At 42.5% G+C, this 25,306-nt stretch overlaps 3 protein-coding genes across 3 annotated transcripts in view; 2 read left to right on the top strand and 1 right to left on the bottom strand.

Annotated features, from left to right (window-relative positions):
• Positions 1–588: 588 nt before the first annotated feature.
• WFDC9 (WAP four-disulfide core domain 9) overlaps positions 589–25,306 on the bottom strand; it is a 36,690-nt gene continuing 11,972 nt past the window's right edge. The window contains exons 2-4 of the mRNA XM_016152382.2: positions 2,222–2,376; positions 1,438–1,579; positions 589–914 (exon numbers count right to left, since the gene is read on the bottom strand). Coding sequence (XP_016007868.1) covers positions 881–914; positions 1,438–1,579; positions 2,222–2,315 — 270 coding nt within the window. The 5' untranslated portion in view covers positions 2,316–2,376 and the 3' untranslated portion in view covers positions 589–880. The remainder of the gene's footprint in view (positions 915–1,437; positions 1,580–2,221; positions 2,377–25,306) is intronic.
• On the top strand, positions 7,699–10,036 carry WFDC10A (WAP four-disulfide core domain 10A). Its single transcript, XM_016152383.2, has 2 exons — positions 7,699–8,058; positions 9,010–10,036. Exons 1-2 carry the CDS (start codon positions 7,974–7,976, stop codon positions 9,156–9,158), a joined length of 234 nt encoding a protein of 77 aa, XP_016007869.1. The 5' UTR covers positions 7,699–7,973; the 3' UTR covers positions 9,159–10,036.
• Positions 19,667–22,007, top strand: WFDC11 (WAP four-disulfide core domain 11). The gene is made up of 3 exons (XM_036229354.1): positions 19,667–20,159; positions 21,117–21,259; positions 21,766–22,007. The coding sequence occupies exons 1-3, from the start codon at positions 20,060–20,062 to the stop codon at positions 21,793–21,795; spliced, it is 273 nt and encodes a 90-aa protein (XP_036085247.1). The 5' UTR covers positions 19,667–20,059; the 3' UTR covers positions 21,796–22,007.

Below are 25,306 nucleotides of genomic sequence, written 5' to 3'. Positions count from 1 at the left end.
GGAGTCCTGGTTAAGAAGATCAAGCCTCTAAAGGGCGAGACGGTGAGGAAATCCATACTGGGAGGCGGGGTGGGGGGCTCAGGTAAAAGGGGAGAGCGGGGCAGCGAGCAGGACTGGGGCCACACGAGAACAAACTGAAGTTCTGCCTTACTGGCACAACTTATTTTTCAAGGAATTGAGGTTGATAATATAACAGTTCAGGGGAAGAGAGTTGATAGGAGAGACATTTCCCTGGGTCCCCTCCCCCAACCACAGCTGGGGCAAGAAAATGATCCTCCTAGAGGTCATGTAGCATTCTTCCAAGTCCTCCTAGGTAGCCCCCAACTCTCAGTGGTGGTTTAAGGGCTTAACAGTGGACATCGTGTTACTAATTTCATTGTCTGGACTGCTGCTCCCTAGAAGAGAGAAGGGGTAGGATGGAGCCAGGGCCCTTGAATCATAGTATGGGTGGATGTTTACTGACCACCTCAGTGAAATATATTGTGAATGAGAATAAACTCTTATACTGTGTTAACCCCATGACATCTTTATAAATCTCTATATTTTTGCTACAGCCATGAACTTACCAAACTAATACACAGGTCTAATTGGGAAGGCAGAGTTGGGTGCCCGTGCCCATAATGGGATGAGAACAACTGTGGGGGGGGGCATTGGAGATTGCAATGAGAGAAATGCAGTCACAGGGATGGAGTACAGAAAAATGCAGGGCCCTCAGGTTGGTATGTTAGTTTACTTGGAAAGGACTTGAGCCGTTTCAGGATAGAGAGGTCAAGGAGAGAATAGAGAGGTCCTCGGCTGGAGCCAGTGGGTATCAAACAGGGAGCCAGGAAGCAATCTTCTTAGACCATATAGTCATCCTCCTGCCCACATTAGTGGTGAGTTAGCGAAGGTTTAGCAGTGATTTCATGGGTTCTCTGGAATAGAAAAGTTAAGTGGTTAAAATTCAGGGAACCCTGGGGGACATCCATTCCCAAACTTAATAACACCCTTGGCCCCAGTTTATGGGAATATCAATTCTTTCTGTGATATCAGGAGTTACTTGCTTTGGAGCAATTTTACCCAAGAGGTTTGCCAGTTGAGCAGACAGGTAGAGATCAGGTCTCCTTGGGCCTGGCTGAGACAAGGGGCCAATGGAGAGGCCAGACTACGCAGGCAATAACTGGAGGGGTTGGATAAAGGAGGAATAAGCAAGCTGGTGGATGATGTTCTGGGGGGACTGCATGAGAGTGAAAAAAATAAATAAAGGCCCCCATGTTGGTGTTTGGGTTCATTCTGCAGTGAGTGGCAGCCTAGGTGCGGCGATCAGAGGGCGTCGCCTTGCGCTACCTGTCTCTCTGACCAGGGTTTGGATGACTTCAGTCTTCCGTTCTAGCTCGTATCTTCTGAAAGAGTGAGGAAGCGGGCCTGGGCCCCTCCGCCCCTCGCCAACCAACTTACTCATTGTCCAAGCAGAGGTTTCCACAGAAGGTCCAGCAGCATGTGTGATTTGGAAGTAAACATGTTTGTAACTGAGTGCACCTTTTCTCACAAAACTCTGGCGGAGGCTGTACCCAGCACTGCTCAGTTTCTTCTATGTCATCTGTAACTCAGATGGTAAAAGTTGGCAGGGTCTATCCCTCCACCACTCAGAAAAGAAACCCTTCTCTAGCTTGACAATCCCTCGGCTCTAGAACCTGAGCTCCAAGCCACAAAGCATTTCTCTGCCTGTCAAGAAAATCTCTTCCCTCTCAGCCCATCGTTATCCCCATTTTCTTATCAGATGACCCCAAACTTTGACTTGCTAAGGACCTCTTATTTTTCTAATGGTCCAAAAGATTCTGCCCCTTAAATGAAATGAATGTGTTAAAAATCCCACCCTTTTGGTATTCATCAAAGGCTCACTCAGATCAGGCTCAGAGATTCTAAAACTACAGACTCAGAGGGGAGCTCTATGTTGGTGTTTCCTCTACCCACAGTGGTCAAACATTGGAAAATATAATCTCCTGCAAGCTTTGAAATGTAGACAAAAACTACATTTGCTTTCCACATACCCATTATTGCTTTCAGATCTGAGAGAGGGAGCTTGAAGGGATGCCAGACTGGGAATATCCAACCTAATCTTTCTTGGATGTCCCTGCTTTAAGGAGGGTTCTGATCCTTTGAAGGGTTATCCTGAAAATTGGATCAGTTACTCCAGATATCTCAGGCCAGGGCAGAGCACCCTCCCCCCTTGCCATACAACCTTTAAGATGTCTGTCTCTGATACCTCCCAGCACAGGCAGAAATATCACGACCCCATAGATGAGCATGATGAGTAGGAGAACCCGGGGCTTCATGGTAGTCTCTATTTGTGTTTGGGTTAAGTTCTGGCAGATGACAGGTCTTTTCCAAATGCTGCTAGAGGTAGAAAAGGAATTAAATTGAGAACAGGGTAGGAAAGGGAGAGAAAGTTCTTGTGAACATTGTGTTATTCTTTCTCCTACTTTTCCTATTCACTCTCTGGAACCCAACAACATATCAAACTAGTCGTTGGCTTCCCCAAGCTTCCTTCCCATCTCACGTTACATACCGTTTTCTTTGCAAAATTATTTCTTTTGAAAATGCAGTGATATTTTTCTAATTAAAAATCAATAGATCTTCAGATTACATAATTTGTAAAACAAAAAATATACACACACACACACACACACAAATAAGGAAGGGATAAGCGTTAGGAATTCCACCACCCCAGGGATAACCAGCATATGTATGCCCTTTAATGTTGTAGTCATTATTTTTATGAAATTAGAATAATAGAACATATTAAGTGTTCTGATTTTTTGTTTAAAAACATATGTAACTAGATAATATATTTTTGGCAAGATCCTAAAACAAAGAGTGATTCCAAAGTGAGTGAGGAGATGGATTACTCAGGCAGACCTGAGAAAAAATGATGGCCAGCAACTGCTCAGGGATTCTTAAAACTTTCATCTACATAGATGGTCTAAATGCAAGATTTAGGCACATGACTCTCTAGCACATTACTTTGAGACAAATTTAAGTGACCTGAGGAGAGACAAGAGCAAGAAAAAGAGATTATGTAGAAAAAAAAAAAGGAGAAAAGTTCTTAAAATGTAAACGATCAGCTCTTTGCAAGTTTCCACTCTTAGATGCTTATATCTGCTCTGCAACTTACTCCATTCAGAACCCACGTTCCTGCCACCTTGCCTCGGCATGGCTTGATGAAGGAAAATTGCCAAGATAAGGTACCGAGGTGTCTTTTACCATTGGGCAATATTGACATCAAAGGATACAACTTAATTGGTGAAGCTTCAGGCCAAAGGAGAACTATTTTTGAGCTTGGTAGGCTTCCGGAAATCCTATAAATCACTTGCATTTTGTGCACAGGGAAGTCCTTGAGCATGGCTCAGAGTACTCTGATCCTCTGAAGGCACCAGCACAGAAGAAGACAGATGCATAACACAGATGCTCTGTTAGCCCCTTACAGGCGAGGATATGAGGTAACTGAGCGAAGGCGGGCATGGATTGGGATGGCCTCTGGATTCCTGGCACCCGCCTTTTGCACGAAGAAGGAGGAAGACTGGCACAGTGACAGAAACACAATAAATCTAGAGCAATGGGCTCTATGAAGTTGTTTATTTGGAGTCAAAAATACTCTCGAACCGAGTTTTCTAGAGCTTTAAGATCTGTTCATTTAAAAAGCCTCACGCCTAGCCCAGTTTTCTGAGTTCTTTACTGGCTTTTAAAGGGTTTTCAGGAACTGGGGATGCCCAATTCCCTTTTTGTGTATGCTTCAGGTGTACTAAGCGATACCAGAAAAGCATCATGTCCAGGCCGGGTACTACTCATATACATGGAATTCTGGGTGAATTCTTGGGCCATCCTGAACTAGAGTATAGGACCATGAAAAGGTCCCTAGGCATCTTAAGACATGGAACTACTGCTCCCCCACCCCAAGTTTTAGGATCCCTGTGTTTTCCAGATAAGGTTAAGGAAGAGAACGTATTGGACTTTGAGTCAGGAATGCTGGTTATTGTTTGATCTCTGCCCCTTTAGGTCATGCCACCTTTCTTTCCATTTTCTTATTTGAACAGCAGAGACAATAATCCCCACCTCACAGGAGTAGTGTTAACACCCTCTAAGCGGGGAGCCCATCCAAGTCAGCCACAAATAACAACTCACGCCTCAAGACCTGTCCCCTCACCTACCTCTGAAGCTGTCTAAGTTGAATGTCTTGCAGTAACAGATTGACAGCTCTTTTATCTGGACTCTTCTTACTTGGGGAAGGAGGAAGGGACACTGTGGCCTCAGACAGGGGACAGAAGATCAGAAAAACAAAGTTCAAAGGCCTAGAACTTAATGATGATTTTGGTAGTGGCAGACCTTTCAGTTCTGCCCAGGAACTACATGTTGGTCATATCGCAGATGGTTTTCTTTGATACTCACCCATCTAGAAGTACAAAAGTACTGGATCTTCTTTGATGTGAGCAATATCTTCTGCTAAGCTTGGAGGAACATTGCATACCATTATAGCTCTGGCCACCTCCAACAGACCCTGGCCTAGAGACTTTATAATGCATCTGAGTTTATTCACAGAAAGGGGGAGTGGAGGATGGTCTGTATATGTATTTCCCTTTGACTTGTTGTGTGGACTATTAAAGGTCCCACCCTTCTCTGTATTGATTCTTCTTTACTATTTAAACATAACATCGTATCCCACCAAATGCCCTGCAGCTTTTAGTGGATAAAAAGATACTGAACAGGAAAGATTTTAGAAAAAATAGATGACCGCCTAGCAAATGAAGGAAGTGAAGTGATTAGCACCAAGATTTTGGCACAGGTTTGTGAACTGAGGGGTAGGGGGATTGTTCACCAAGTATCAGAGAGGAGCATTATATTGGGCAAACATGCACGTGACTTGGAGCTCATTAGGAAAAAGATGAGTTGAGTAGACAAGGACCAGGGACTCCCAATGAACAGACCTCCTTCTCTCAAACCCTGTTCATAGGAACATTTTACACAGTGAAAGGAGATATCCATATATGAGTGATTTGCCCATTTGTTGGGTGCCTGGAGCAGCAGGAAATCTATGCCATGATTCCAGGGACTTGGCCGAGGAGGGTGGACAAGTACAGAGAAGTAAGGCAGAATTCGGGGGCCTAGGTACAAGGATGCGGGAGCAAACTGAAAGGAACTTTGATGGGAATTGCAAATAGTGCCACACCTAAAATGATTGAGTTATGGATTCCCAAGACAGCGGTTTATATAGCAGGAAAATGACATTTTATGCAGGGCATGCCCAGTCTCATGCTCTGTATCTGGCCCAGATGTTGAGGGTACTTAACGGTTTGCTTGAGGAGCACCAAGGAGGTACCTCCCAGGATTCCTGCCACTCTTGGTTCTGGATTATGCAGGTGGATCTGCAGAAAGCTGTGCAGAATTTAAGACAAGAGTGCTCGCTCTCACTTGCTCTCTCTCTCTCCCTCTCTCTTCTTCTCCCTCTCTCTTCCCCCCTCTCTCCTCCAAGCCCAAAAGGTTTTTCATCCAACATTCCTCTTTCAGAGCTGGATCTTAATACCTGATTGGGGGAAACAGAAATGGACCACCTTGAATGCCTACTGTGTGCCACATACTGTAAAGGTGTTTATATATGTCATCTAATTCCATCCTCACAGCTGAGGTACCAAGAAAATATGAGTAAACTGAGTCTATAGAGGTCATAGGATTTTCCTAGTGTTACAAAGCTGATACATTTTGGAGTCAGAATACGATTCTACATCTGCCTGAGCACAATATCTGTAAACATTCCTCTGCTACACAAATTTTATAGACCATAGGGGACTGATTCCTGCACGATATCTCCCCATTTATACTACCATGCCCTACAGGATTTAAGGAAATTGATGCTCATCCTCTGTTGAGTTAAACATGTTTATTTTAAAAACTAATTCTCTTTCTCTCTCAATGTATATATACACATACATGTATGTGTGTGTATGTATTTATTTATACTTAAAATATCTACTTACTCTTTCATCCACCATTTCTACTTCTCTTACATCAGTCTAAAATTAAGACAACCAACTGAATGGGAGAAGAGATTTGCAAATGATTTCTCTAATAAGGGGCTAATATCCAAAATATCCAAAGAACTCACACAACTCAACAACAAAAACGAACAAAAACAACAACAAAAAAATGGGCAGAGAACCTAAACAGACACTTTTTCCAATACATGTTACAAATGTCCAATAGATATATGAAAAGATGCTCAACTTCACTAGATATAAGGAAAGTGCACATCAAAACCACAGTAAGACACCACTTCATACCCGTTAGAATGGCTATTATCAACAAGACCACAAACAAAAAGTGTTGGAGAGAAAGTGGAGAAAAAGGAATCCTCATACATTGCCAGTGGGAATGTAAACTGGTACAGCCACTATAGAAAAATGGTATGATATTTTCTCAAAAAATTAAGAATAGAGCTACCACATGACCTGGGAATACCTCTTCTGGGTATCTAATGAAAATATTTGAAAACATTTATTCATAAACATATATGTTCTCCTGTGTTCATCACAGCATCATTCACAGTAGCCAAGACATGGAAACAGCCTAAGTGTCCTTCAATAGACAATTGGATAAAGAAGACATAGTACATATACACAATGACGAAAAACTGCCATTTTTGACAACATGGATGATAGATCTTGAGAGTGCCGTGCTAAGCAAGGTAAGTCAGATGGAAAAGTACAAGAACCATATGATTTCACTCACACGTGGGATATAAAACAAAAAGCAACAAATGAATAAACAAGACCAACAAACAAACTCGTAGACACAGATAACAGTATGTGGAAGCAGAGGGAGAAGAGAGTGAGGGGAGAAGGAAGAGGGTAAAGAGAGGCAAATATCTGGTGACAGAAGGGGCCTGGGCTTTGGACAGTGAGCGCTCAACGCAATATGCAGACGCCGTATTAAAGAATGGAACGCTCGAAGCTTTTATAACTATGAGCCGAAGTTGCCGCAATAAATTAAATCTTTCAAAAGGTAAGGATTTATGGATAAAAATGCTCAACATGATATTGTCTAGTTGATAAGCAGTAAGTACAACACAGATGCTTGGCATAGGTATTTATTTTAAGAGAGCTGTACGATTAAGGAAATTGATGTTTTGTGAAATATTTACGTTATTAAATGGAGGCGGGACAAGATGAGTAACAAAAGATAAGTAATTCAAAAATGTGAGAAAACAAAGGATTTCTTGCAGTAAGTACACAAAGAAACTAGAAAGATAATGGCGTTGGCCCTTGAACAATGTGACGGGCAGGGACGCTACCCCCCACAGTCAAAATCTGCTTATAACTCTCCATCCCCCAAGACTTAATTTAGTCATCCGTTCTCATCTACAGATTCAACCAATAGCAGATGGACAACAGTATTTTTGATCCCAGGTTGGGAAATGGGAAAACACTGTTTTCCATCCATGGTTGCTTAAAGCCACAGATGTGAAACCCAAAGGTACTCAAGGGCCAACAGTATTTGCTGAAAAAAAAATCGAAGTATAAGTGGACCCATGCAGTTTGAATCCATGTTGTTCAAGGATCAATTGTACAATGAGACACAGGTTAATTCTACGCACCGAGATTATTATTTTTTAATTACATTATTCTTTTTTTTGCATTCGTTATTTTGTAATTAGAAAATAGAAATAGATTAAATTTTTCAGGGAAAAAATAATCTATTTGCAAAAGGAGAGGGCTGCTTATGTGAGAGGAGGAGCCGTCTCTGCAGGAGCCCGAGGCCCACACAGAAAAGGCCATGGAAGGGGCAGGTGCAGGGGAGGAAATGAGGACTCCTTGCCCTGCCCTGGCCTGGCCAGAGGGTCAGGAGGAGCCCAGAATAACCTGTGCTTTCTTTCCTCCATCCTCACACCAGCTCTCCAGCGAAGCCCGTGCCAGACTTTAGAGCTCACTGCTCTGGCCGGACTCATGTCAGCCCAGGCTCTGCTGCCCATCCTGCTTCTCTGTGCGCTGCTGCTGCAGGCCCGTGGAGGGTACCACAAGAAGGAGAAGAGTAGGTGATGGGCTGGGGGGCAGGATGGGGCGGGGGGAGTGGGGCTGTGTCCAGCTGCAGAGGACCTGGGAATTGGAACCTTTCAGCACATCCTGCTCTGACTGCAGCACTACGAAGACTCTGGGTCCTCCCAGACCATGGCCCTCCAACCCTTTACCGGGCCCTGAAACTAGTGATGGGGGTGGGGGAAACCTACATCTTCCTAGTCTCTGTTCTAAAAATCCAGAGACATATGGTACGTACAAGAGTGAAAGGGCCACAGCGCCGTGAAAGGGCCACAGCACCGAGAGTCAGGTGAGAAAACAAAACGACTCTTCTTTGATTTATGCACATATGTGACAGGTCAACAGCCAGAGGTGTTTATGGGAATGGATGTAGAACGAAAGGATATTGGGAAATTAAATTTTGGGGTGGTGCAGGGTTAGGTTACAATTATCATCAGAGGGAGGGGACCAGGATGGTGGCTGTGGAAGGGAAATACTGAAAGTGCTATTTCCTGGGAAGGTGCAGAACAACCAGACAGTGACGGTGACAAGAGGAAAGAGAGGGCGGGGAGGCCAGTTTGTCTTCCTCTCTGGACCCCGCAAACCCTGGAGAGTGGGGGGCGGGGCGGGGTGCAGGATGTCTCAGACTGCAGAGTTTTCCAGGTCAGAGTTTAGATTCTATGGGGTGACTTCACCAAGGCCAAGACTGATATGAGACACAGGTTCCCGGCCGCAGGAGAGTGGAGAGGGTCCCAGACGCCCAAGCATTGAGATTGGGAGAATATAGTGAGGTGGGGGCGTAGATTTCAGACACCACAAATGACCAAGATTTGGTGAGGGGCAGAAGATAAGTTTCCTGTGAGTGTAATAAGTGGAACTGAGTCTGGGGTCATAGAGGAGGCAATGCCCTTGAAAGAGGTGGTGTGGAGAGGCTCGTTCCATTGTCCCTCTTCCTGCTGCGTTTCAGATGCACAGCTGCCCACAGAAATCAAGGACTGTGTGAAGAGAGTCAAGGTGCACATGTGCAGACGCCACTGTGAAAATCACCAAGAATGTCAAGCAAATAATATATGCTGTTCGGCCTACTGCGGGAACGTTTGCATGAGCCTCCTGTGAGTGCGAGAGGGGGCTGGGCTGTGCATCCTGCTCCCCCGACCCTCTATGTGTGACTGCGCCTGTAACCAAAGCACGAGGATCTCAAATCCCATCCGCGGGATTTGTCACCCTCCCCACTGTCTGAACTTCTTGTTCCTGTCGAATAAACCAGGACAAACGGCAGGGACCTGCCTATTTGCCCCCCAGTGCTGTAGCCATTGAGCACCCCGTGTGTACCCCAGAGCGCCCCCTGCTTTGTCATGTTTCTCTGGCCTCTCTCCCTTGGCCCACAGCCCCTGCCAGCCCCCAGACGCTCAGCCCCCTGTCGCTCTGCTCACTGAGCCAGCACTTCCAGGGGCAGAAACCGCTCATGCGTGGCACCCCCAGGGCCAGTGAGAACACTCCTCACCCTGGAGTCAGCAGGGCCAAGTGAACCGTGAGGGAGGTGGAGGCCAGACCCCGGGGCACAGAGTAGGAAGTCCCCTCTTCTTCAATTTGGCCCACCCTGTCTGTCTCTCCCCATTCTCCTTGCGAAGTTCACAGAACTCTCTCTTTACAAAGAGGAAAACGAATCCCAGAGAAGTTAAGCGACTCGCCCAAGACCAGAGAGAGTGAGAGGCCATTCACGATGCAGCTGGAGGAGGGTGAACTCCCTGTGTGCTCACTTCTCTCCCATGACAGAGACCAGGGCATGGAAGGGGGCGCCTGTGCTAAGCGCAAACTTCCCCCACTCCACCCCCCGCCGAGATGGCTGCTCTCACCACGGGGCCTGGAACGGGCTGTCAGGACCTGAGACTGCAGTGCCTTCCGCTAATGGACTGGTTCCTCCCTTTCCTCATTCTCGCTCTACTTTCTTTTTTTTAATCTCGAGGGGAGCCCCATGAGGGGCGAACAGGTGGTTCATGGTGATGCCGCTAAGGAGTAGTTGGCGCAGTATGGCTGTGGGTCTTGCCCACGGTCTCATGGTGAGCCAGTGAGAGTTAACCACTGGGCGCAGGCCCCCCACTGCTCTGTGCAATGGCGACTCCTCTGAACTGGTCCTGGGGCTAGATCCAGGGACTAAGTCATGTGTGGCCAATCAGAACGCGGAGTCGAGCTGAAGAAGTCAGGCAGGCAGGGCCTGCTGGAGGCACGTGTGCCGAGTTCTGCTCCCGCCCTGTGCTTCCCGCCGGGCAGCAACGAAGGGGACAGGAGACGTCAGAGGAAGGGCTCTGCCTCCACCAGGCCAGAGCCTCTGACTCGCCTCAGAAGCACCACGGGGCTCCTGGGGTAGGCGTATCTTCTCCACCTCTCCTCAGAGCTGCCCTTGGACAAGGGGCACTTGGGGAAGACATCGCGACCGACCACCAGCACAGACCTCAGCAGAGGGAGGTCGGTGGTGAGGCTGTGCTCCACGGGAGTCCTTGTGTGGTGCTTGCTCAGGTAGCCTCCCTCTCCACGCATCTTCCCAGCGCTGGGCCGTGCCCCACACACCCCGAGAGAGACAAGTAAGAGAGGCGAAGCTCTCTGCCAGGGCCCACATAGGGGATGACCTCCCACGTCCCCAAGGTCAGTGCTCCCTACCACGGGGCTACACCGTGGGTGCCAGGCTGGCCTCTTCCTTGCCCCCGGCATGAACACCATGGGCCATGGACCATTCTGGAGACAGTTGTTCTTCTCTCTCGAGATAACTGGTGCCCTGACCTTGTTCCAGAGAGCTCTCTGGACCTAGCCCAGACTCCACCCAGCCCCCTAGAACTCAGAGGCTACACCTTGAATGCTGGGAGGAATGCTTGCCTGGACATCATTGCATTTTCTATCTTTATTGGAACAACTATGTGTCTCCCTATTAAGTTGAGTAGAGGATTGAAGACCCCTGGAAGACCTTGAATCTCATGCAGGTGGAGGAAGAAGCAAATGTAAATTCTATCATTCCCTGGGTCTTGAAAATGTCAAGTCCCAACCTGCAGAAGATTTCAATCAGGGCTGGTCTGTTTGTGACCAAACACTTAGTCTCATAGTTGCCATGGCTTTTGAATTATTTCTTCTCTTATGCTCCAGACCTACTCCTACCAAATTCATCCTTTCTATTCCTATTGATCAAGGTAATCAGAAGTAGCTTTCTCGTATGTATCAACTCAGTAATATACCTTCACTCTCTTACCCCAGGACTAAGTTATCTCATTTGCTCTCTGAAGAGACTTTGATCCTTTGTCATCTCTCAGATTATCATTGCTGCTCCATCACACTGACAACGTTATCTTCACTGGTTGTAGGGAACAAAAATAGCAGATATCCCAGGTGCTTTACCACAGGCATGCCAGAGGATGGGAGATACACCCATAATAGTCCAGGACTTACTGTATTGCTGGAATTTCCAGAGATCCAGTCGTCTGGGGCATAGTGCTTCTGAGGCAGGAGATAAGTTGTTGCGCCTTGTACTGCCCACCACATAGGAGGACACAATGCTTGATGGGCCTTTTTGGATTTTGGAATCAATAAAGGCCATTTGGGGGCATTCTCTTCTTATCTGTTTCTGGGAAGAATGCAAACTCAATGCTAATTCTGAGTGAGACCCAGAAGGAATGAATTTATCTTCAAATGCAGGCTGGCAGCTACTGTGGTTGAAGAAGCAAAACAGAACTATCTTTTCAGAAAACACATCCATCCAGTTTTTTTCTTGTAGTTATTTCTAACTTCATGCCAACGTGTGACCAGAAAATATGCTTGATATAATTTCAATCTTCTTGAATTTATTAAGGCTTTTTTTTTTGTGGCCTAGTATGTGATCTGTCCTGGAAAACATTTCAAGTGCACTTGAGAAAAATATGCAATCTGCAATTTTTGGATGAAATGCTCTGTAAATGTCTATCAAGTCAAATTGGTCTAATGTGGCATTTAAGGCTATTATTTCTTTATTAATTTTTCTTTCTGGTTGATCTATTTATTGAGGTAAGTGGAATGTTGTAATATAGTATAATAATATTATAATATAATACTAATATTATAGTATTACTTGTTAACTTCTGCCTTTATGTTCATAAACATTTGCTTTATATATTTGGGTACTCCTATGTTTGATGCATAGATATATACAATTGTTATATCCTCTTTTTAGATCGACCCCTTTAAAATTATCTACTGTCCTTGTTTGTCTCTTTTTACATTCTTTGTTTTGAAGTCTATTTTGTCTCATGTGAATACTGCTTTCTTTTCATCTCTATGTGCATGGAATACCTTTCTCCATCTTTTCTCTTTCAGCCTGTGTGTGTCTTTTGATCTGAAGTGAGTCTCTTATAAGCAGCATACTGATGGGTCACTTTTCAAAAATCCATTCTGTGGCCTTATATGTCTTTCGATTGGAGCATTTAGTCCATTTATATTTAAGGTAATTATTGATAAGTATGTGTTTATTGCCATTTTGTTAATTGTTTTTGTTCTTTGCTGTTTCTTCTTCTCTCGATCTCTTTTCTTTTGATTTGTTGGTTTTCTTTAGTGTTCTGATTGGATTTTCTTCTATTTATTTTTTGAGTATTTTTGCATGGTTTTGGTTTATGGTTGCCATGAGGTTCATATATATCCATCTATGTCTGTAGCAGTCTATTTTAAGCTGTTAAGCATTTACACCTTAACTATTTTGAATGCACAGTTCGATGGCATTAATGGATTCACTGTGTTGTACAATCATCACCTCCATTCATTTCCAAAACTCTTCATCTCATAAAAGTGAAAATTTATACCTACTAAACAATAACGTCCCATTTCTCCACTCCCCCAGTCCCTGGCAACCACCATTTTACTTTGTGTCTCTATAACTTTTTTATTTATTTATTTTTATTTTTTATTAGTTTCAGATATACAGCACCTCTGAAGCTGCTGACTCTCTACTGAACCCCAGGGTGAGTGTCTGTGAACGAGTGAGTCTGTGCACAAGCCTTTTAAGGGGGACATCTGGGTTTTTAGGTTCCTTCCATCTCACCCAGATGGCCAGAATCTCTACCAATTTTTACAGTCAGATTTTGTAGGAACTCCTCTTCTTGGGACTGGAACCCTGGGCTGGGGAGCCCCTGTGTGATGGTAGGGCTTCTTATTTTTTTGGAGGGGCTTCTGCAGCAGGGCTCTACTTCCTGGTGCTCAACTGCCACACATGGGTGTGGGATCAGCCCACTTGGTGTTTCCATCCCTCCTAACAGTCTCAATGCAGCTTTTTCTTTATATCCTCAAATGTATATGTTATGATCAGCTAGACCACAGGTGGTTCTCCAGGTTGTTTGTTTTATAATTTGGTTGTAATTTTAATGCAGTCATCGAAGGAGGCAAACTCTGCTTTTACTTAGGCTGCCATCTTGACCAGAACTATCATGTGCCTATGATTTTCACTACTCTAAGTATCCCACAAAAGTGGAATCATATAGCATTTGTCTTTTGTGACCGGCTTATTACACTAAGCATAATGTCCTCAAGATTTATCCATATTGTAGCATATTGCAGATTCTCCTTTCTTTTTTAATACTGGATAATATTCTATTGTACGTGTATACACATACACGTATGTGTGTGTGTGTGTGTGTGTTGTATTTTGCTTAGCCATTTATCTGTCAGTGGATACTGAGGTCGAGTCCACATTTTATTTATTTATTTATTTTTGAGTCTATATTTTAGCTGTTGTAAATAATGATGCTATGAACGTGAATGTACAATTATTTTTTAGTTATTATTTTTAAAATTATTTGGATATATGCATAGAAATGGTACTGCTGGATCATATGGTAATCCTATTTTTAACCTTTTGAGTAACCGCCATACCATTTTCCATAGAAGCTCTACCATTTTACATTCAATTCCATCGACATTGAACTTATGTTCAGATAGTTTTCAAATGGTTCTCCAGGTTGATCATTCTATAATTTAGTTGTAATTTTGATATGGTCATGGGAGGAGGTGAACACAGTGTTTACCCACTCCACCATCTTGACCAGAACCTATTTAATTCATTCCCATCAACAACGTACAAGTTTCCAATTTCTCCACATCTTCACCAACAGTTGTTATTTTGTTTTTTTGATAGTAGCCATCTTAATGAGTGTGAGATGGTATCTCATTGAAGTGTTGATTTGTATTTCCTAAATAATCAGTAATGTCGAACATGTTTAAATGTGTTTATTGGCCATTTGTATGTCTTCTTTGGAGGAAAGTCCTTGCCCATTTTTAAATCAAGTTGTTTGGGGGTTTGTTGTTGTTGTTATTGTTGAGTTTTAGGATTCTCTATGTATTCTGGATGGTAATGCCTTATCGGATATATGATTTGCAAGTATTTTCTCCCATCTTATGGGTTGTCTTTTTACTCTATTGATAAGCATCTTTCGATGCACAAATTTTTAAATTTTCATAAAGTTTAATTTGTCTATTTTTTTCTTTTGTTACCTATGCCTTTGATGCCATGTCCAACAAATTATTGCCAAATTCAATGTTACGAAGCTTTTGACTTTTTCTTCTAAGAGTTTTATAGTTTTATGTCTTACAATTGTCTTTGATTCATTTTATTTAAATCTTTGTATACAGTGTTAGGTAAGGGTTCAACTTCATTCTTTTGCATATGGATATCCAATTTTCCCAATGCCTTGTGTTGAAAAGACTGCTCTTGTCTATGGCTGTTTCACCCTGAATGAGCCCAATCCCGTCTAATCTCAGAAGCTAAGCAGGGTTGGGCTAAGCAGGGTTGGTAGTTGGATGGGAGACCACCTAGGAAAACCAGGTGCTGTAGGCATAAAAAATAAAAAATAAGAGATTGTAAGCTGATAAGGTCCTTGCAGTCTGTGCGGTCAACCAAGGGTTGCCTCACCTAAAAAAAAAAAAAAAAAAAAAAAAAAAAGACTGTTCTTTCCCTCATTGAATGGTTTTGGCACTCTTGTTTAAAAAAAATCATTCAATCATATATAGAAAGGTTTGCTTTTGGACTCTCTATTCTATTCCATTTGCCTGTATGTTTGTCTTTATACATCACACTATTTTGATTATTGTTGCTTTGTATTAAGTTTTGAAATCAAAAACTGTGAGTCCTCCAGCTTTCTTCTTCATTTTCAAGATTATTTTGACTATTTGGAGTCCCCAAGATACCATATGATCAGCCATAAGGTAGTATTAGGCTCATGTTAGCAGTGGGAAATTAATATAGAGATGGATGAAGAGTTACAAAAGTCATCACACAAATGTTAGAGAAAAGTAGATACATGGATTCTCCCCCACCCCACAATCACCCAGACTTCCAAGAAATGTTGGGGAAGGAGAACCTTCTGCACTTTTATAGTGTTCTGCTTCTACTTATATTAACTGAAGCAAAAAATAAATAAGTAAGTAAATAAATAAATAAATAGGAAAAAAAGAAAGAAAGGAAAGGAAAAAGAAGAGAAAAGAAAACAGAAAAGAAAGTACTCCTTTAATAGGAATTCAGTGACAATGTTCTGTGCGCACCTAATTTATGGCCTGGGGCAGAACTCACAGATCTGCCACAACCAGAACATTGATTACGTTCTGAGTCTTTGAAATCTATTCTGCTCATCATCCACCCCCTGTGGAGGGGCTTCATCGTTCTCAGAGACCGGGAAGAAGAATCATCAGTCAAACAATTACCAGCACTTCCAACTTGACCATCTTGAGAGGTAGGTGGAAGTCAGAGTCCTGGGGCTGGAGGTGTGAGCCTGCAAACACCTTCATCTGTGGCTTGGTTGGTTAAGTTCTCTAGTCAGATCAGGTGCCCAGATCACGCCAACACTATTCTTCCACAGAAGAAATTATTGTTTTTTATTGTTCAAATGGAGAAACTGAGACAGAGTAAGATGACATGTATGGACGCCATGTCCCTACAAATGTGATACCCCAAGAAGAGCACTATGTATTGTCTATGTAGTTTTTCCACTGACAATGCATAACCTGAGTCTAATCATGAAGAAATTTCAGACGAACCCCAAATAAGGAATGTTGAATTGAAAGGAAAGATTGTCTGTATTTGTATTTGGAATCTTCAAAATTTTCAATGTCGTAACAGAGAAAGGACATTATTGGGTGAATTTATAAAATGGAATACTGATGGTAGGTTAGATAAAAGTATAAAAGTATTAATGTTAAATTTACTGAAGTCTATTGTTTAACTATGATCATGTAAGACAATGTTCTTTTTATTGATACTCACTGAAGCATTATTTCTAAACAAGGGCCATGATATACGAAGAGAGAGAGAGAGAGAGAGAGAGAGAGAGAGAGAGAGAAGATAATTAGGAGAAAATTCTTAAAACTGGTGAATCTGGGCAAATGGTATTCAAATGCTCTATGTACCATTCTTACTCTTGTAACTTCAACATTATTTCCAAATAATAGTATTTAAAGTTAAAAGCAACCCATCTAAAGGTTCATGTGCCTCAAATTTTATTTTTCTATTTTATTTTTTTTTTACATATACCAAAAACAGAATAAGTTTAGCCCTTCTAAAGAGTTTCTGCCCCTTTTGAAATGTCTCTAGTAATTGTGCCTGCTTTTGAGCATTTGAAGGGATTTCAGCCAATTCGTATAGGTTATCTTTTGCTTGGTCGAAAACACTGAAGCAAAAATACTTTGAGGGAAAATTGGTTACTCGCAGGGAAAGAGACAATTATTCCACTATGACCATATAATTCATAGTATCCAAACTTCTTTGTCTTTGCTTCTTTTATCTTCCCTTCTGCTTGGCTTAGTAATGTAAATCACTAGTTTGGGAGTGAAATAGTACTTTTTGAACAGACTTAACCCCCTCCTTGAGAACTCCAAATCTCACTACCAGTGAGCTGCCTAAAATAATAGCAAGTATTTATTTTATATGCTGTTTCGTATCCTAGACCCTCTCTTATTTTTTCTCCTTCATATTGATCTTCATCTATTATTATGTTATGTAGCTTGTTTATTGTGTGTCCCCTTTATTCAACTATAAGCTTTATGAAGGTGAAGATTTTTGTTAGCTTTGTCCATTACCATATTCTCAGTGTTTAGAATAATTGCCTGGGTTATAGTAGTCATTTAATATAAGTATGTGTGAGACAAATAAGTTTAGGACAGATGAATGAAGGATAGAATCTCATCCACTCACCAGAATTAATTCTAAATAGGTTAAGTAGTTGTTTAAAAAATCACAACTAAGTCAATGAAATTAAATAACTTTCACTTCTCTGGAGATGAAAACGACCTGAGCTTAATAATAATAATAATAATAAGCAACATTTATTTTGCACATTCTGTGTGCCAAGTCCCATGCTCAGTGCTTCATATATTCAACATTTGCAATGTGGATGTTAATATCACCCCAATGTTACAGATGGGGGGAACCTGAGGCTCTGAGACATCAGATGGTTGGCCAATCACATGTAGTAAGCTAAATGCATTGGTATTGGATTTCAAGCCCCGGTCTCTGTGACTCCAGTGCCCATGATTTTTGTCCTTTGTCCTGTACTATACGAACAGTCTTCATTATTGTATCAAATGGGAGAGAATGTCCCCCTTATGGTGAGACAAAAATGTGTATCCTGTTGGCAGAATAAACTAATATTTGTGGGGAAAAAACTGGCAACAACTGTGTACAGTTTGAAGTAGGCAGCATCCTTTACCCCAGATTCCCAGTGCGACAAATCTGTGTTCTGGAGCTTATTATGCATTTAACCAAATTTTAGTTTTAAGAAAGTTTCCAATGACATTTGCCCCCTGACCCAGGAGAGAGAAATCACAAAGTTTCATGTGTCTTATGATTAAAAGGAAGATATTAATGATATGTGTAACTAGTGTGTTGGGAAAGTATTCATGAGGAGTTTTACAGGTAATATATTGAAAGGCTTGTTCTTTGTCTTATTTAAAATTATTCAGAAGAGCTACTTCTTTTCCTGCCTCTGTATGAAAACTTGGGTATAGAACTTGATTTTTCTAAACGCTGCCTAGATTTAGAATATATAAAAACTGCTAGGCCCATGCAATAGTCAAAGCACTAAGCCTGAATTCAAATTGTGGGCTTTTCCCACATGTAAAAACCCTGAGGTTGAGGAAGAGAGTGGTCAGTTTCCTCACTCCCTCCTCTCCTCCTGCAGCTGGCTAAGTGCCATTTTGGAGGCAGAGGAGGGAGAAGAGGTAAGGGGGTCCAGATAGCTCTTTTTGGCAGGTAGTATCGTACTTTCGTATATGTGCTTTCTGGGCTTAGTACTGCTTCAAATGGACTCTGTTGTGCGTAGTTTTCTAAGTTCTTCGAGTGTCTCTCCAATCCAACTGATGGAAGTTTCTCTCCTGTGGTTCTCTCAACATGGCCGAATCCAGCTCCTTTCTGTCTGGTCTACAGCAATTCCTTTCCTAGACCATAGGGATGTGGCCACTCACCTTCTACCTCCTTATCTGAGGTCCCATGGCCCTCCCAGGTGGACTGCTTGGAATAATCTAGCACAAATCCACACTGGGTTTCTTGCATTCTTTGCCCTATCAAATTAGTGCAAGCGGTAGCCTCTTTCTTGTGGCCATAAAGGTCACTTCAGCTGTCCTCTTACTCTTTTGTGTTCTCAGGCATGACTCAGGCATCTACCTACTGTGTCTCTGCAAACCCTTGGGGGGCACATACAAAGCTCAGTGGGAGGTATCTTTACAGCTTTTCCGGTGACTTGGAATTAAGAGATTTTGCACTAAGAGAGTACATCATTCTTTAAAGGAAATCTGCTCAAAGATTTCCAAAACATATGTCAAATTCCTGACCATTTTCCGCCTTTAAAACAAGTGAAGGTTTTCAGAGTCCCTTAACCACTTTTTAGCCATCTTTCTCTCTCTCTCTCTCTCTCTCTCTCTCTCTCTCTCTCTCTCTCTCTCTCTCAAGCTCACTGTAGGGTTTACCCACAGATCTTGGCCAAAACTTTCATTTTAATATCATATTACAAATTTTTAAATAAAAAAATCAAGATATGTAACAGCAAGCCTGATGCAATTTCAGTTTTATAAAAACAATTCATATCCATATAGATGCACATTTGAAAGAATAACATGCCAATATAGTGGGATTGCTAGAAATATTTCATTGTCTTCTTTGTACTTTTTTATATTTGAAGAATTTTGTAAGCTGAATTTTAATGATCTGTTTAAAAAAATTATTTATTTAAATTAGTTTCAAGTATACAGTACATTGGTTAGACATCTATATAGTTCATAAAATGATCCCCTCAATTGCTCCCTCCCTCCCCTGGCTCTCTACTTAGCCATCATATTAATGCTAACTACATTCCTTATGCCATGCTCCCCAGCCCCATGACCAACTATCAACTTCTAATTTGTACTTCTTTAACCCTTCACCTCATTCTCCCAGCCCCCAAACCCCCTCCCCTCTGTCTATCACCAAACTGTCTACTATATTTGTGAGTCTATTGTCGATTAGTTTGTTCTCGAATGATCTTTTAATCAAGTAAAGACAAAACATTTTTTAAAAATTTTTTTCCTTGTTGTATTGATATATAATAGACAATTAGTTTCTTATATTTACATTGTACAATTCAATGAGGTTTTTTTTTCAATTATAGTTGGCACACAATAACATACCAGTTTCAATTGTACAACCTAGTAATCAGAGATCCACTAACTTGCAAAGCAATCACCTCACGAAATCTAGTACCCCTCCTCCCCTTACATATTTATTACATTATTAACCATCTTCCAGGCAACAAATTTTAAAATAATTTTATTTTTCTACTAAAGGGAGGCCCGAAGCATGAGATGGAGAGATATTTTTTAGCAAAGCCAATATTCAGCTGAAGTGGAGGGCAAGGAGGAATAATTAGAAGACAAAATGTAAAGAAATTCTCTAAGCATTTCCTCTCATTTCACAACTCTATTTGTATCTCTTGATCTCTAGCAGCAACTAAGAAGGGAAAAAAATCCTGACAACCTATATTCAGACGCATATGGTTGGCATCATGAAGCTCTGGACATCTCTACCCGTGATATTCCTCTGTATGGCACTACTGTCTGTGCTGGGAGCAATTAGGAAAAAACCAGTCCCAGGTGATGAGGCTGGGTTGGGGACAAAAGGTGGAGAGTTGTTGTGCTTGTTCCTGGACAAGTAAAAGGATATTGTGTCTGGGCCACCTATTGGAAAATCACAATCTTTTTATGCACAGGGATCTAAGAAATTCCCAACCTAAGGTCCTTTAATGCTTCCTCTTCCAACCTTGAAAGTGGTAATGAGTATCTGTCTACTTTTATATATATTCTATAGGTTATAAGGTTATAATATTTTCCCCATGTCAGGCTACTTTGCATGGTGGAGCCCCAATACAGAGCTGCTGTATCTTCTCATACTTTCAGAAGCTCTGCATCTTAACTGTGTGTACTTTGATGAGTACTAAATGGATATTTCTTAATATATACCCTTAGCTTTAGTGGCAGAATCTTTCAAAATGTGAAAAGATGAAAAAGAGATGAAATGAGTCCCTAGTGGGGCAAAATTGGGGGCCACATGATAAGAAAAAAAGAATCAATGGAGAGAGCCAAGAAAATTGAGTGAGAGAGATAAGAATTTAGAGAAGCCGAGTTATCAAAGGCAGGGTCAACAAAGAGGGATTAGGGAGACGAGAGAAAATCTATTCCCTGGGCTAGCTTCCCATACTATGGAATAGGTATGGTAATGATGCCAGAGGATATCTCAGATCCTGAGATCTCCTGTTATATAAATGTAGATTTTACAGAAAGCACATGAAGGCTGGAAGTTCATTGGGTCCTATCTCTAGGATGCGCAAAGAAGACCCAGAGACCTGCAATAAGAGTAGGACCTACGGGAGCAGAGAAGGCAAAGAGATCAGTGAAGATGTAATGAGGAGGCTCAGGAAGGGGGTTTTCTTATAAGGCAGATAGATATCTTGGTGGAGATTTGGAGCTCAGATTCTCAGAGGGACTGTTAAGCTTATGAAGGGCTTCCTTTCCCATGCTCGTCAGCCTCTTACCATTACATCTCAATTTCAGGGGAGAAAACGCGCATTTTAGAGTGCTGGGGAGGTCCAAATGCCCAGGACTGTACCAAGAAGTGTTCTAGAGCCTTGAGATGTAGAAACGTGAGCGAGGCATGCTGTTGGACCTATTGTGGAAACATCTGCTGGAAAAATAGAGTGAGTTGGGAGGTGTGCACTTGGCCAGGTGTCATCACTGATTCTCAGCCTCTTCTCAAGTGCTGTTATTCATAAACAGAGGCCTGATGTACCCCAGACCCTAAGCACAAAAATAGCAGAAAACAAGGTCCCCTAAACCTAGAAAGCAATTCACTGGCAAATAAACCAAGAAATTAGCTTAGGGACACATTGCTTTTTTCGATATATAATCAATGCCTGTGCTGTTCTCATTATATTACACCATAGTTTGCTCTTTTCCTAAGTTTTGTCCAGATTTCTAACCATTGCCTCCACAGTCAATCTTTTCCATGAACCCACAAATCTCTATCTTTCTCTGTTCAATCAACCAGTACCACCACCCCCAACTCAGAAGTGAACAATTCCCATTGTGACATAAAGTATTCCTGTCCCATGGTCTGGCAGGATGGGTAATATTAAGGTTGGAAGTAAATGAATGTTTCTCAGAGTTCCCCAGCCTCTAAGCATCTAACCTTTTTCTCTTGCAGAACCCCTATGCAAGCCATCAAAAACCCTAACCTCTCACCTGGGACACTAGTCTATTCTCACCGAGAGCTGAACAGGAGCAAATCCTTGGCAAGTAAACTCATTTACAAACAATAACCTTTGGCTTTTTTCTACTCCATTCCTCTACCCTTGATTGTCCTTGTAACCGGCAATGTCCCCATCCTACAGTATACATAAACTTCTAACACTTCCTTCCCCTTTTCATACTTAAAACAGTTAGCTAGTCTTGTGGCCTTCGGGAAAAGTTTATTTCTCACAAGCCATTTTAATGTAGGTAATTGGCAAGCAGCCCTCTCATTCAGTTTTTTCTGAGAGCAGGTAATAAATTGGTTTCTCACAGGATATGGGTAAACAATTCTAAAACTACATGTATACAAGATTGAAACAATAAGTGAACAACTGGTAGATGATAAGAGCCAGATTTATAACTGTCACAGAAAAGAAGTTAGAACTAAGCGAAGGGAGAATGCTAACATGAACTCCAAGCCCTGGATTAGAGTCAGAGACATCAATATGAACTTGAGTTTAGTTTACTCTATATGCAGAAATGAAGACACATCTGTATACATGGATTAGACTTGCCTATATTTTCTAGCTATACCTGCTGAAATGGCTGAGAGAGCAGTGATACTACAGTAGCAATAAGCACACCAAAAGCCCAGATCTTGGTTTCTAAATACCATTTTTCAATAATGGGCCAACGTTTCTTAGAGAAATGGCTGATTCTGGTACTGGGCTTGGAAAATACAATATGAGATTGGGGCATCATTTAAGGTCAGAAAATAAGGAAATGCTCAAAATTTAAAATTATAGAGAAACAGGAACTGACATGAAAGAGCTCCCGGTGGCCCAAGCTGAGAACAATTTGAGCTTAAAATTGTTACTGCTGATCTATTAAAATAAAATGTTATAAAGACAGCAGAAAAATAGCAGATAGCTTCAACGTAAAACTACTATTAAAGAAAACAACAGAAATTGAAGTATTTCTGTTGAAAAAAATTCCCCCACCAGAATAACCTTGAGTCAAAAAAAAAAATTAATACAACGCCACAGCTTTATAATTAAATATCTGTAAACAAACATTTGAACATGTGAAAAATACCTTCAATCAGACATTTTAAAACAGCATTTAAGTAGGAAAAAACAAGAAGATATGAAGTAAGGGATTAATAAAACACAAAAACTTGAAGAAAGGGATAAAATTCATCTTGGAAGTAAAGATTATTACAAGATACTTGAGACAATATAAATTCTAAGAGATATTGTGAAAAAGAATGAAAGAAAACAAAAGACCAAAAATAAAATGCAAAAAGTAAAAACAAGAGATAGAAAGATTAATAAAGAAGATGGGCAAAGAAAATCTAAATATATATAATTAGAGTTTTTTTTAAAAAAAAGCAATGTTAAAAACCACAATCCAAGAAACTTTCCATAAATAAAAGAAAACCTGAATCAACATGAAAAAGGATCATCGTACACCCAGCAACAATGACCCAGAATCACCTTGAAAATCAATGTTTGGTGCCCTCTAACTTAGATTCCTACTTCCACCTCCTCACACCCTTTCACTAATGATTTCCGGGAAGTGAAATTCAGGAAGACCCGAGCTAAGACACTGGACACTACATTACTGATGGGTATACTCCTAAAGAATGTAATTTTAATGGTAGAATTTTAAACTTAGGAACAACTTCCTCTGGGCAGAATCGTCTTTGAATCCTGCATGTCCTGCCTATACTTATTTTATTTGGGGCCCTTGTGCCTTTCTTGGTGGTAGATATTACACTCAGCACCTAAATCCACCCCTTGCATTCCAGATAACTTTCTGTAGCTTCTTAATTAGGCATTCTAGGTTTGTTACGACACGGATAGCTACCAGATGTCGAGTGGGACACACTTTGCTGGTGAAGACATCAGTATGAACCCATGTGAGCATTGGGGGCAGCCAAAGGATGGAAACGAGGCAAAAGTTGACTGATATCACAATGTACAAAATGGGAGGATATTTCTGGAGTCCTCCATTCTGCATTGACACAGAGAGGGAGCAGGTCTGGAACATGAGAACAAATAATGCAAAAGCCATGGCAACTATGAAGCTATTTTGTCACAAACTGAACAACTCTAATTGAAATTCTCCACAGGTTCAGGCTTGACATTTTGGAGACCCAGGTCATGGCAAAATTTCCATCGGCTTCTTCCTTTTCCTCCAAGAGATTGAAGGTCTTCCAGGGGTCTTCAATCCTCTACTCAACTTAATAGGGAGACACATAGTTGTTCCAATAAAGATAGAAAATGCAATGATGTCCGGGCAAGCATTCCTCCCAGCATTCAAGGTGTAGCCTCTGAGTTCTAGGGGGCTGGGTGGAGTCTGGGCTAGGTCCAGAGAGCTCTCTGGAACAAGGTCAGGGCACCAGTTATCTCGAGAGAGAAGAACAACTGTCTCCAGAATGGTCCATGGCCCATGGTGTTCATGCCGGGGGCGAGGAAGAGGCCAGCCTGGCACCCACGGTGTAGCCCCGTGGTAGGGAGCACTGACCTTGGGGACGTGGGAGGTCATCCCCTATGTGGGCCCTGGCAGAGAGCTTCGCCTCTCTTACTTGTCTCTCTCGGGGTGTGTGAGGCACGGCCAAGCGCTGGGAAGATGCGTGGAGAGGGAGGCTACCTGAGCAAGCACCACACAAGGACTCCCGTGGAGCACAGCCTCACCACCGACCTCCCTCTGCTGAGGTCTGTGCTGGTGGTCGGTCGCGATGTCTTCCCCAAGTGCCTCTTGTCCAAGGGCAGCTCTGAGGAGAGGTGGAGAAGATACGCCTACCCCAGGAGCCCCGTGGTGCTTCTGAGGCGAGTCAGAGGCTCCGGCCTGGTGGAGGCAGAGCCCCTCCTCTGACGTCTCCTGTCCCCTTCGTTGCTGCCCGGCGGGAAGCACAGGGCGGGAGCAGAACTCGGCACACGTGCCTCCAGCAGGCCCTGCCTGCCTGACTTCTTCAGCTCGACTCCGCGTTCTGATTGGCCACACATGACTTAGTCCCTGGATCTAGCCCCAGGACCAGTTCAGAGGAGTCGCCATTGCACAGAGCAGTGGGGGGCCTGCGCCCAGTGGTTAACTCTCACTGGCTCATCATGAGACCGTGGGCAAGACCCACAGCCATACTGCGCCAACTACTCCTTAGCGGCGTCACCATGAACTACCTGTTCACCCCTCATGGGGCTCCCCTCGAGATTAAAAAAAAGAAAGTAGAGCGAGAATGAGGAAAGGGAGGAACCAGTCCGTTAGCGGAAGGCACTGCAGTCTCAGGTCCTGACAGCCCGTTCCAGGCCCCGTGGTGAGAGCAGCCATCTCGGCGGGGGGTGGAGTGGGGGAAGTTTGCGCTTAGCACAGGCGCCCCCTTCCATGCCCTGGTCTCTGTCATGGGAGAGAAGTGAGCACACAGGGAGTTCACCCTCCTCCAGCTGCATCGTGAATGGCCTCTCACTCTCTCTGGTCTTGGGCGAGTCGCTTAACTTCTCTGGGATTCGTTTTCC

Source organism: Rousettus aegyptiacus, unplaced genomic scaffold (genome assembly GCF_014176215.1).
Source record: "Rousettus aegyptiacus isolate mRouAeg1 unplaced genomic scaffold, mRouAeg1.p scaffold_m13_p_12, whole genome shotgun sequence".
Lineage (NCBI taxonomy): Eukaryota > Metazoa > Chordata > Mammalia > Chiroptera > Pteropodidae > Rousettus > Rousettus aegyptiacus.
Note: the sequence above shows the minus strand (reverse complement) of the source record. Positions and strands in the feature narration are given on the sequence as shown.